General features: G+C 37.4%; 2 protein-coding genes across 2 annotated transcripts; both read left to right on the top strand.

Moving 5' to 3' along the window:
* The first annotated feature begins 233 nt into the window (after nucleotides 1-233).
* LOC111463213 (aspartic proteinase-like protein 2) lies at nucleotides 234-5512 on the top strand. The gene is made up of 10 exons (XM_023107075.1): nucleotides 234-638; nucleotides 1163-1292; nucleotides 1385-1632; nucleotides 2302-2529; nucleotides 3495-3654; nucleotides 3936-4009; nucleotides 4132-4225; nucleotides 4347-4407; nucleotides 4502-4573; nucleotides 4656-5512. Exons 1-10 carry the CDS (start codon nucleotides 391-393, stop codon nucleotides 4799-4801), a joined length of 1461 nt encoding a protein of 486 aa, XP_022962843.1. The 5' UTR covers nucleotides 234-390; the 3' UTR covers nucleotides 4802-5512.
* Nucleotides 5513-7613: 2101 nt separating this feature from the next.
* Nucleotides 7614-12617, top strand: LOC111463330 (threonine dehydratase biosynthetic, chloroplastic-like). The gene is made up of 9 exons (XM_023107213.1): nucleotides 7614-8332; nucleotides 8516-8695; nucleotides 8799-9068; nucleotides 9746-9952; nucleotides 10210-10458; nucleotides 10558-10628; nucleotides 11530-11647; nucleotides 11986-12120; nucleotides 12223-12617. Exons 1-9 carry the CDS (start codon nucleotides 7850-7852, stop codon nucleotides 12364-12366), a joined length of 1857 nt encoding a protein of 618 aa, XP_022962981.1. The 5' UTR covers nucleotides 7614-7849; the 3' UTR covers nucleotides 12367-12617.
* Nucleotides 12618-13211: the final 594 nt, after the last annotated feature.

Raw genomic sequence — 13211 nt, forward strand, 5'->3', positions numbered from 1 at the left:
AATAGTAAAAAAAAAAAAAAATATATATATATATATATATATATATTTATTTAAGGATATTAATACTATTTTTCAAAGTTGATAATTATTTTTAAAATTCGGTTAATACAACAATAATAGAGATATTTTTTAGATAAAATTTAATAATTATGCGTATTTTAATTAATTTAATTAAAAATTTTAAATAAATAGGCAATTGGGCACAACCTTTTGTGTAAAAAAAAGAAGGCCATCTGCCCATTCGTGTCGCGCGCCACTTCCATCAACGCCCAAAAGGCGAAGAAGAGCAAAGCAAAGCTCCACTTTGATCTTCGTCGCTAAGTTTCCCTCTCTTTCTACAGAACACCAACAACTTCACAGCCCACTTCCCACTCCCAAAACCCCACCAAAATGCGCCTCTTCTTTTGCCTCATCTCCTTCTTACTCTCCTTCTTCCTCACCGGCACGGTCCCCGTCTCCGCCGCCGCCGCCTTCTCCGCCCACCATTTCCCTCTCCACAGAGCCTTCCCCCACCCTCCCACTCCCCATTTTCATTCCCTCAGAGCTCGCGACCGTCTCCGCCATTCCCGCGTCTTGCGCCGATTGCGTGGTGGCATCGTCGACTTCTCCGTTAAAGGCTCCTCCGAGCAATTCGTCGGGTGCGTCCTCTTCTTTCTTTCAATTCTCTTCGTCTTTGCTAATTTTGTGCGATTGGGTATTCTGTTTTGTTGCAATATCACGTGCCCGATTGTTTTAATTCTTCCATTATCTGCACCACGATCGTTTGTTTTAATATTTCTATATCTATTTATAGAATGTTGGGCGGAGAAATAATTCGTGGATGGTACTTAATGCTACGAAGACAGTTTTCATTTTCTTCTGATTAATTAAACGAGTTGGGTTGCAGTTAGTTTTGTTAATCATCAACTCTATCAATATTCTTCGTAAAATTATGAGAAGAACTCTCTTATCAAAAAAAAAAAAAAAAAAATTATGAGAAGAACTCTTTCGATTTTGTGAAAAGATAATTTCAATTGACCTATGTTTAGATAAATTCAATTTATCTTGAATTCTATTTGCCCTCTTTTTCTTTGCCTACAAGTTAATGGAATTGAAAGGGTTTACTGCAAAATTTGTACTGTCTGGTGTGGTGTTATTCAACTCCGGGTCTTGGTTTTCATAGGCTTTATTACACCAAAGTGAAGTTGGGCAATCCCCAGAGGGAATTCAACGTGCAGATCGATACTGGGAGTGACATTTTGTGGGTCAATTGCAGTCCTTGCGATGGTTGTCCCCAATCAAGCGGACTTGGAGTAATGTTCTGTTTTTCGTTCATGAACAAAACCTTGCAGAATGGAGATTTCTTGCTTGACCCCTAAGTTTTTATGATGTTTTATCTTTACAGATAGAACTCAACTTGTTTGATACTGCAATGTCGTCGTCTGCTAGGCTGGTTTCCTGCTCTGATCCAATATGTTCTGCAGCTCCGACCACCACAAATCAATGCTTATCCCAGAATGACAACTGCAATTACACCTTCCAGTATCGAGATAGAAGTGCGACGTCGGGCTTTTATGTTACTGATTCAATGTATTTTGATATGATTCTTGGGGAGTCTGTGATTGCAAACTCCTCAGCCGCTATTGTTTTTGGGTAAGTTGATAAATCTTATTTAAACGTTATATTTCTGCAAAAGATTGGATTTGAACTGCTCGATAGTAAACACGGGGGAAGAACACTCTTATCTTAAAGAAATTCCAGTTATTTGGTAGTTTATTTTGCAGATCAGATAATTTTTTGTTTCTAGAGCGAGATATGATTTGGGCTACTTGTGGAGGTTGAAGTTGTTGTGTACTCATAATGTTGTTTACACGTTTGTAATTTCGAAGGAAGAACGACATTCTTGGAGGGAAAATAACTTTTTGATAAAAAATTATTAAAACAGTTTTTCACTTGACTTGCCTTTTTAACAAAGAAACGAAAATAATTTTTCTCCGAACCTCACTAACGACCTCTAGTAAGACTTGGTCTTCCTGATGTTCGTCACCTAAGGACTAAATTCATTGCAGAATTCAGCTGAAACATCATATTCAAACCGTCCGAAGCCATTGTTTACGTCATTGCTCCTTAATATTCTGCTATATTGCCAAGAGTGAAATATTTGGGATGTAGTCTGTTCTGTGGTTGATAATATACTAGATTCATGTTTATCTAGTTGAGAGAAAACGTTTTCTCTATACTTGCTCTTTTGATATCATGTATGTATTTATTCATTTTTGGTTGGGAACTTGAAAGTACTGTTTCATTTGGTTGTCAATGCAGGTGTAGCATATATCAGTATGGGGATTTGACTCGAACAACCGTAGCACTTGATGGAATTTTTGGATTTGGTCGAGGGGAGTTTTCAGTTATATCACAATTATCGTCTCGAGGGATAACACCTAAAGTTTTCTCTCACTGTTTGAAAGGAGGGGAAAATGGAGGGGGTATCTTGGTTCTTGGTGAGATTCTGGAGCCCAGCATTGTTTATAGTCCACTTATTCCATCTCAGTATGTTCTCTATCTTGTGAAGGATTTGGTTATTGCTTCTACTTATTCTTTATAAACCATACATGACTTGCATGAATGACTCCAATAGGATCAATTTTTTACCCGATTTTCCAGAGACATACTAATATTCTTCCCACTTCACTTTTTTAAGCTTTCAGTTTTCAATTACGAGGAACTTAGATGTGATACGTTGATAATTCATATAAACCCCTTGTGACAACTGTCCTTGGAAATATTCTCGTAATCAATATTTTACGATCACTTAGAAGTCTCTAGTTTAAACCACATGTCATTAAGAGGGATAAGTTGTGTGATCCCACATCGGTTGGAGAGGGGAACGAAGCATTCTTTATAAGGGTGTGGAAATCTCTCCCTAGCAAACGCATTTTCAAAACTTTCAGGAGAAGCCTGAAGAGAACAATATTTGCTAGCGGTGTGCTTGGGTTGTTACAAATAGTATCAAAGCTAGACACCGGGCAGTGTGCTAGCGAGGACGTTGGGCCCCAAGGGGGTGGATTGTGAGATTCCACATAGGTTGGAGAGGGGTACAAAGCATTCCTTATAAGGGTGTTAAAATCTCTTCCTAGCATACACGTTTTAAAAACCTTGAGGGAAAGTTCGAAAGGGAAAGCCCAAAAAGGATAATATCGGCTAGTGGTGGGCTTGGGCTCTTACATAAGCCTTATAATTTTTTAATTGACCTCCACGGTTCATGGCTATTCATTCATCAGGTTATGATTTCTACTTTACCATGGAAACTCAGATTGAAATATTGCACTAGCCTTAAACCCTTTGCCGATTCGTCACTCTTTCAATGCGTTTTTGTCATCTCTGGCAACAATTTTTTCTTTTTCTGTTTCTTTTCTCCTGTGTTGTTGTCTTGTTAGACATTCATGTGAGATGCATTCCACAGTTTATAGCTATATAGTTATATGTTTACTTATTTACTTTTTAATTGATATCAGGCCGCACTATACCTTAAATCTACAGAGTATTGCAATCAGCGGGCAACCATTTCCAAATCCCACAGTGTTTTCAATATCAAATGCAGGAGGAACCATTATTGACTCTGGAACAACTTTAGCATATCTTGTGGAAGATGTTTACAACTGGATTGTCTCTGTAGTAAGTTTTTTTTTTTCCTATTCTTGTATGTTTCCTGTGGTTAGGTTTGATTTTTTTGGGGAGAAGTTGGGACTCCCATTGCTTGCTTGCAATAAATTTCATGATTATAAATTATCATTATCGAAGCGACAGTTCAACTAAACCGTACCAGTTGGGGTTGACTCAACACGTTTACCGATTGTGCTATAGTTTGACATTTATATATGTATGTATGTATGTATGTATTTTGTTAATGCTTATCTACATGCACTGGTTCTGATTTTACTATCGCTTGCTTGTAGATAACTTCTGCTGTTTCTCAATCAACCACCCCTACAATTTCCAGGGGTAGCCAATGTTATCGAGTCTCGACAAGGTGTTCTCTCTTGTTCGACTTAACCGAATAAGATTTGAAATTATGATTGATTTTCGAAGAGAACGGTGCCTTCGCTCTTTTCTTTTTCCAGGAACTAAACGAGTACTTGTTTTTATGTTCAGTGTATCAGAAGTATTTCCTGTGATCAGCTTTAATTTTGAGGGTATTGCATCCATGGTGCTGAAACCTGAAGAATATCTTCAGTTTGACAGCATAGTAAGTTGCTCAACAATTTTGCCAGCATATCATTTCGAATATTTTTGTTCATGCATGACTTATGAGAGTTTGAATATTGAATTATGGCAGTCGTATAACGCTAAGCACCTTAATCTTGCAGGAACCTGCTTTACGGTGCATCGGTTTTCAGAAAGCCGAGGATGGAATAAATATTTTAGGAGGTTAAATTCTAAATTTAGTCTCGAATTTGAATACCATGGACAAACAGCCTCACACATCTTCATTTTCATTGATGAACACCCTTTCATTTTGTAGATCTTGTTTTGAAAGATAAGATCGTCGTCTATGACTTAGCTCGACAACGAATCGGATGGGCCAATTATGACTGTAAGTTAGACCAACTGTAGAATTCTACATGAAGTATTTCCCTCGAAATCCTTTCTGAATAAAGATAACTGCTGTTCGACAGGTTCATCGTCTGTAAACGTTTCTGTAACGTCCGGGAAGGACGTGTTCATCGATGGACAGCTGAGTGTCAGCAGCTCCTCAAGAAAGCATTTCTATCAGCTGCTCCACATCGTCGTTGTACTACTAATACATTTGAAACTGTTCTGAAGTCCAATAACTCTGAGGATTCCCTTGTGTTCATTATTTGTGCTAGCCACCTTCACCTGGCCAATCTGTATTTTGAATGCTTGGTCGGGTTGGTTATCACCCAAGCTCGAAGAGCAAATGTTTGTGCACCTCCTGCATCTTTCATCTGGCTAAATGCAGGCATCCTTTTCTTCAACCTCGTCGTTCTGCTGCGACCCACAATGAGGTCTGCTATTATAAGTTGAAAGCTGTAAGTTTTGAAATTTTAGTTTGATCTGTGAAGAGGGTTGCGTTGCTGTAGAAAATAGTTTATGTCAATGGCCTTAGATTAGAGGTAGAAGTAGAAATAGAGATGCCATTGTTGTAGGTATAATCTGTTAGTGTAATTGAATACGATTGATAGTGCGTTTGTGTCATGGTCATGCTTGTCCAAGGTGTGTTGTTTATGGCTACATGTCGGATGTCCCGATCATGCTTGTCGAGGACGTGTTGTCCATGGTTGCATGTCCGTTCCAAACCTCCTTCTACATGCTTTCATCTTAGATAAGCTTTTACTACTTCATGATGTGTCAATACGTGGGTGTATGACTATTCTCACCAAAATCATGTCTACACCTGTCAAGACTAAAATGTCTCAAAGTGTACTATAGGAGATATGACTAGTCGTCAGTTCTTCCTACTCGGGTTTTATGCTATCTAAGCCATTATCATTGTATAATCGCTTTTAACTTATAACATTACTTTCTTTCAAATTGTTTCAACGTATATTTTCATTCACGTCTTCCAAAATATTTCTTTTGAATGTGATTCAAGATTCGAGCATACACCGACGTTGTCCGCAAAGTTCAAATTTCTCACAAGCCGCACAATTGTCTCACTGACACATGTCTCCATCCAACGTTCATTATCTTAACTTAATTCAAGTTTTTCATCCAAATATTTAATGGATTTATTTAACACGACACTTACTTATAATTATTCCCAAATCAATTAATTTTACCTTAATTTAATATACTTATATTTGAAGCCATCGATAAATGTTGTTCACAACATTGTCATTCAACACAAATGGTATCAAAGTCCGTCACCAGGGAGTGTGCCAACGAGGACGCTAGGCCTCTAAAGGGTTGAGTTGTGAGATTCTACATCGGTTGAAGAGAGAAATAAAGCATTTCTTATATAAACATGTAGAATTATCGACAACCTAAATAATAAAAAAAAAAAAAAAAACAAGTAAAAAGGTACAAAGGTACAATGTTTATTTTATTTAAAATTGCATAAATAAATAAAAAATGTTTATTTCATGTTAAATTGCATAAATCAAAACAACAACTATAGGTGGGTCCTACAACTTGAATTTATGTTCAAATTTTGAATGCAATAAATTCTTAAAAAAAAGTATGGTTGAAAAGTTGCACCTTTATGTCAGTCTTTCTAAAAAAAATTTATTCAAGGAATAATTTGAAAAAAGCATAGCGTAAAATCAACAATAAATATATTTTTAAACCAATATATAATGTGACATACAAATAATCTATAATATATGGTCACAAATGGTACTATATTGTAACTAAATGCCCTAACTCTTAGGTTATAATTCCATATATATACATATATATATATATATATCCTATTTATTTTAGCAATTAAAAAAAATCTCAAAAAGGGATTTCACCCTTTTTTCCTTTATTTATTTACTTAATTTAGATGCAACATTAATTGCTAATAGCTAGCTTAAGCTTTATATTTATCAAAAACATAAAAATAATTATATTAATCACTTAATTTAGCATATAGCCTATTTTTTTCCCTAATTTAGATCCAATATTAATTACTAATTAACTAATTAAGCTGTATAATTATTATACAATTTCCATCAATCCCATTGTAGAGTTATTTTTTAATAAATACATGTTATTTACACTAATTGATAATTATTAATTTAAGTTAATTGCCACCCTTTATTATCTAATTAATACTAATAATTCTATTAATTTCTACATTTTTTATTATACAATTTCCAGCCATTTAAATGCTTTTCTTTTTACAATGTTATTTACGTTTAATGATAATTAATAATTTACGTTATCAATGTCGGTTATTGTTTCTTATTATTTGCTAGCGTACAACATTGCTTTCAAGATTTTTTTTCAAAATTTAATCGAACATCGTTTTTTTCTAAAATCATTTTAAAAGAACGAGGCTGAAGCTAAATCACACATTGTTTATGCCACCGGCAACCTGAATTTAAATTAATTGATTTATTCGTGAGCGAGAGTAAATACAACCCAACTAATTCGAGAATGTCAAAAGAGTACGGTTGTGACACTTTCTCGTAGGGAATTGTTATTTATAAAAAAATATTGTTAAAAAATACCGAACTATTGAACAACTCAAAGATTGGAACTCACTGTCGCAAAAACGACCCATTTATCAAACTAATAATTTATATAATAATTAAATTATATTATCTTATTGTTTATTAATTTAATATTATTACTTGCACGTTCATTTGCTTTATTTTATTTTAATTAAACAAAGTTGGTTTATTACTAAAGAAAAACATTGATTTATTTTAATTATAAAATTAAAAAAAAATGAAAGAAAAATCATAAAAATTAATGGCTGAATATTTATGAACACTCTTAAAAAAGAAAAAAAAAATCATAAATTTTCATCCAAATTGTCATTAAATTTTAAATTTAATTACTTTCTATAAGGATTAATTCATCATAATTCATATTACCTAGCTACCAAATTTTCTCATGGTTGATTGTTGACGGTATAGTATGGATCTGTGAAATTCTTGTCCAATATATACAGAGACAGATCAAGCCCACGACGGCTGGTTTATGATATCGGATCATAACATTTAGAGCTTCGATTCTTGTCCGATTCTTACTTTTTCCATCGACGCTTTGCGGCACTGTATCGTAGTGAAGCCGGGCAAGTATAATACAGAGGGAGATTCCCTTCCATTTCCCACTTTTTGCTGCCCGCCGCCGCCGCCGCCGCCCTTCAACCCTTTTTTCCATTTGCTGCTCCGATTTTTGCCTTCCTGCAACTTCAATGGAGGCCCGTCTTCTCAACGCGCCGATTTTTGAACCACTTACTCGTAAATGTCTTCTTCCGCCCCCATTTTCTTTCTCGAGAGGGGCGTCCATTCCGATTGACAATCGAAGCGGAATGAGACATACCAGGCGGGTACTCTGCCAAGCCATGGTTTCAAAAGACACGGTTGATATCTCTAACAGTCCTGTATTGGACACTTCGATTGCGACTCTTGGAGACGCATTGGCGGCGCCCCCTTCGCCTCCTCCCAAAAGGGTATCGGCGGATTCGCTGCAGTTCCCGCCTGGATATCTTGGCGCCGTTCCCGACCGTTCGGGTTCTGATGGTGGCGAGGATGGCCTTGATGCGATGGAGTATTTGACCAGGATTTTGGGTTCGAAGGTGTATGAATTGGCTATTGAATCCCCTTTGCAGCTTGCGCCCAAGTTGTCTGAGCGTTTAGGGGTCAATATCTGGCTCAAGAGGGAGGACTTGCAGCCTGTAAGTGAATTTATTGGTTTGAGAACTAACTTCTCTTTGGCCATTTGTTCAAGGATTTGGATTGAACTAGTACCCATGTATGAACTGTAGCTTTTGGTTTGAACATTAGACGAAGATTTCTTGATGTGTTGAGCTTATTGCTAAATAGTCATGGTTTTAGGTTGTTTCTGTTTGGATTTGTAGGTGTTTTCATTCAAGCTTCGAGGAGCTTATAATATGATGGCTAAACTTCCTAAAGAACAGTTGGAAAAGGGAGTTATATGCTCCTCAGCTGGAAATCATGCTCAAGGAGTTGCATTGGCTGCTAAGCGTTTGAAATGTGATGCTGTGATTGCTATGCCTGTTACGACACCCGAAATTAAGGTGCAGTACTCTCTTTAGTTATAGGCTCTTTCATTTTTGGTCCTTGTCCTGGTGTTTGTTTTATGTGGTTTGCTAATGGAAGTGTGGATATCTAATGTTACAGTGGCAATCAGTTCAAAAACTGGGTGCAACTGTTGTTCTTGTTGGAGATTCGTATGACGAGGCACAAGCGTATGCTAAGAAGCGGAGTAAAGAGGAAGGGCGTACGTTCATACCCCCTTTTGATCACCCTGATGTCATAGCTGGGCAGGGTACTGTTGGGATGGAGATTGTTCGTCAAATGAAGGGTCCATTGCATGCTATTTTTGTGCCTGTTGGAGGTGGTGGTCTGATTGCTGGTATTGCTGCTTATGTCAAGAGGGTTTCTCCGGAGGTTTGTTGGTCTTTGTAGGAGTAAATTTTGTTTTGAGCTTTGTTAACACTATATAAGCAACTACGTACGGTATAATTGTAACAACCCAAGCCTACCGCTAGCAAATATTGTCCTCTTTGGGCTTTCTCCAAAGTTTTAAAACGTGTCTACTAGGGAGAGGTTTCTACATCCTTATAAGTTATGTTTCGTTTCCCTCTCCAACCGATGTGAGATCTCACAATCCACTAGCGTCCTCGCTAGGACACCGCCTGGTGACTAGCTTTGATACTATTTGTAACTGCCCAAATCCACCGCTAGTAGATATTGTCTTCTTTGGGCTTTTCCTTCTAGGCTTCCTCTCAAAGAGAGGTTTCCACACTCTTATAAGGAATGTTTCGTTCCCCTCTCTAACCGACGTGGGATCTCACAATAATTCTTTCACTTCCAATTTTTTCACGTTCATAAACTTAAATGTTGTTCATCAAATAGGTTCCTTTCATTTCATTCTCTTTTAACATAAGTGTTCACGTTCGCCCTGCCCACTTGGATTGACCATAGGCTTTTAACTAATCTTGTATGGAACGACGTGTCAGAATTATTTGGATTCTTGATGTTACATATTCCTTAATATATCTCTGCCTCCCTCTAAGGAACGAGTACTAATTTCTAATGACCTTACTTTCACATCTTTCATACAGGTAAAGATTATTGGGGTGGAGCCATCTGATGCAAATGCGATGGCACTATCATTATGTCATGGCCAAAGAATAATGTTGGACAAGGCTGGAGTTTTTGCAGATGGTGTGGCTGTCAAAGAAGTCGGTGAAGAAACATTTCGCCTTTGCAAAGATCTCATGGATGGTGTAGTTCTTGTTAGTCGTGATGCTATATGTGCATCGATAAAGGTTTGAGCTTCTTTTATTTTCCATCATTCATTCACATACATGCCATTATTTTAGTTCCATAAATGTAGTTAGGGATCTATAATGCTAATTATGTTATGCTAAGTATGGACATGTCTCATAATATGACAAGGCTTTCGTTTTCTCCTTCCAATGGTACTCGGATAAGAAAAGATGTGGTTTTTATTGTGGAACTCCTCTTCAATATTCTTTAAGCTGCTGTTTGAGCTAGGTTTTTGATATTTGGTCTTATATCATAGGATATGTTTGAAGAGAAGAGGAGCATCTTGGAACCTGCAGGTGCTCTTTCTCTTGCTGGAGCTGAGGCATACTGCAAATATTATGGTTTGAAGGGAGAAAATGTTGTGGTAATAACCAGTGGTGCAAATATGAACTTTGACAAACTGAGAATAGTTACCGAACTTGCCAATGTCGGTGCTGAACGAGAGGCTGTTCTCGCAACTATAGTGCCGGAGAAACCTGGAAGCTTTAAAAAATTTTGTGAACTGGTTTGTTTATGTCTTTCGAAGTTTTCTTGCTATAACTTATTCTCGATCGGTGGTTACAAACTTTAAAAGGATGCTAACTGGGTATCTTTCGATTTTCAGGTTGGTCCTATGAACATTACAGAATTCAAGTACAGATATAACTCTGAAAAAGAGGCAGTTGTTCTTTATAAGTAAGTGCTTATTTTTGGTTTCTGGCTGTTGGTTGCCTTTCTTTGGCTTCTTGGATACTTGTTTCAAGGCACTCGTTTGGGGTTATTTTCTTGCTAGCTTATTTGAAGCTCTAGCCTCTATCACATGCCATGTTCATTGGCATTGATCCACATTGGCACATTCGAATACTTGTTCTAATGATTCTGGTGTTTTGGTTAGAGAGGGATAAAGGAGTTCTTGAGAGGCCTTAGAGATCTCGATTGGAGATGTGGTCTCTTGTGAGATTTAATGCTTTTCTTGTGAGATCCCACATCGGTTGGAGAGCGGAATGAAACATTCCTTATATGGGTGTGGAAATCTCTTCCTAGCAGACACGTTTTAAAACCGTGAGGCTGACGGCCATACGTAACGGGCCAAAGCGGACAATATTTGCTAGTGGTGGGCTTGGGCTGTTACAAATGGTATCAGAGATAGACACCCCAGCGAGGACACTGACCTCCAGGGGGGTGGATTGTGAGATCCCACATTGATTGGAGAGGGGAACGAAGCATTATTTATAAGGGTGTGGAAACCTCTTCCTAGTATACGCGTTTTAGAATCGTGAGTCTGAAGACGATATGTAACTGGTCAAAACGGAAAATATCTGCTAACGATGGGGTTAGACTGTTACATTTCTTTTGTGCTTACCTAGTTTGGGGGTGGGGTTGCATCTCTTATTGGGGTGTTTATGTCCTTTTCTCTTTCATTTCTTCTTAATTGAATAGTTTCAATTTTGTCATTGTTGAAGACATTTTAATGATTCTTTTAGTTGCTAATAGGCTGTCAGCGTCGGCAGGGTAGAGAGAATAGGGCTTCTTTTACTTGTGGACTATCAAAGAAGGTAGCTTAATTTAATATGCTTTTCATCATTGTGCTTTATAGTGTTGGTATGCATATGCCTTCAGAACTTGAAGAAATGAAGAACAGGATGAAGGCTTCTCAGCTTGAAACTTATAATCTCACAAAAAATGATCTTGTAAAGGATCACTTGCGTTACTTGGTAAGCATTTTCCTTTCTATTCGATTTCCCAAATGCCTACAATCTTGGCTCATTTGAGCATAATTCAGCGCGTTCTTGGCTCATTTGAGCATAACTCAGCGCGTTCTTGGCTCATTTGAGCATAACTCAGTGCGTTCTTGGCTAGTTCTTGGCTAATTCGAGTATCACATTTGAGTATAATTCACTGAATTATGCTCAAATGAAGAAAGATCCTCCTTCTCAGCTGTTTTCTTTTAGCTCTATTTCTCTTTTAATCTCATTGTTAGGGACATCTTACATGCAAGAATTTATCCTGATGGGTATGACATATCGTCTAATGAACACATTATTCTTCACAGATGGGAGGCAAATCGAACGTCGAAAATGAAGTTCTTTGTCGTTTTATTTTCCCAGAAAGGCCAGGTGCTCTCGAGAAGTTCTTAGACGCTTTCAGTCCTCGCTGGAACATTAGTTTGTTTCATTATCGTGGGCAGGTGTGACTTTTTAATTACTCATATTAGGAAGACTATGTTCAAGAACCTCTCATACTACTACCATGTGCTAATCCATCCAAAATATATTTTCAACTTGAACAGGGTGAAACTGGTGCAAATATATTGGTTGGACTTCAGATCGACAAATCAGACATGATCGAATTCCACGAACGTGCTAGGAGGCTTGCATACGACTATGTCGTGGTAACTGATGATGGTGTGTTTCAGCTTCTAATGCACACATAGATCAGGCCATAAGTTTATCTAAATCGGTTTGAACGTCCACTATAAGGCATGCTACTCAAAATCTTGTACATTGTATCAGAGATGTTGCATCCTTTTGCCTTAAAATGCTATCAAGTACTCTGTTCTGTTTAGATTGATGATGGGAAGTTAGTAATATGAAGTCTACTAGTGAAGTCGTGTGCTCATCTGTATTGGAGACAGTTTCCAACTATCTTTATGTGAATGAAATAATGCGAGTAGTTTACTATAGATGTTAATGCTTATTGTCTTGAAATAATTAATTGTAGTTGTTCCAAGGTAATCTAAAGATTGAATAATGGTTATAAATTTCTATCTTTCTTGGCGTGAGATCCCACATTGGTTGAGGAGAACGAAACATTCTTCATAAGGGTGTAGAAACCTCTCCTTAGTAAATACGTTTTAAAAACCTTGACTAAAAGAGAACAATATCTGCTAACAGTGGATTTGGACTGTTACAAATGGTATTAGAATTTGACACCAAGCAATGCGTCAACAAAGAGGTTGAGTCCTGAAGAGGGTGGACACGAGCCAGTATGCCAGCAAGGACATGAGGTGGTATGCCAATAAGGACACTGGGCTCGAAAGGAGGTGGATTGGGAGGTCTCACATCGATTGGAGAAGAGAATAAGTGTCCGTGAGAGGACGTTGGGCCCTGAAGGGAGTGGATCTCACATCAGTTGGAGAAGAGAACGAAACATTATTTATAAGGGTGTGGAAACATCTCCCTAACGCATTTTAAAAATCTTGAGAGAAAATCCGAAAGAGAAAACCTAAAAAAGACAATATCTGTTAACGGTGGATTTGTTAACGGTGGATTTGGATCG

The sequence above is a fragment of the Cucurbita moschata genome, unplaced genomic scaffold, assembly GCF_002738365.1.
Source record: "Cucurbita moschata cultivar Rifu unplaced genomic scaffold, Cmos_1.0 Cmo_Scf00028, whole genome shotgun sequence".
Classification (NCBI taxonomy): Eukaryota; Viridiplantae; Streptophyta; class Magnoliopsida; order Cucurbitales; family Cucurbitaceae; genus Cucurbita; species Cucurbita moschata.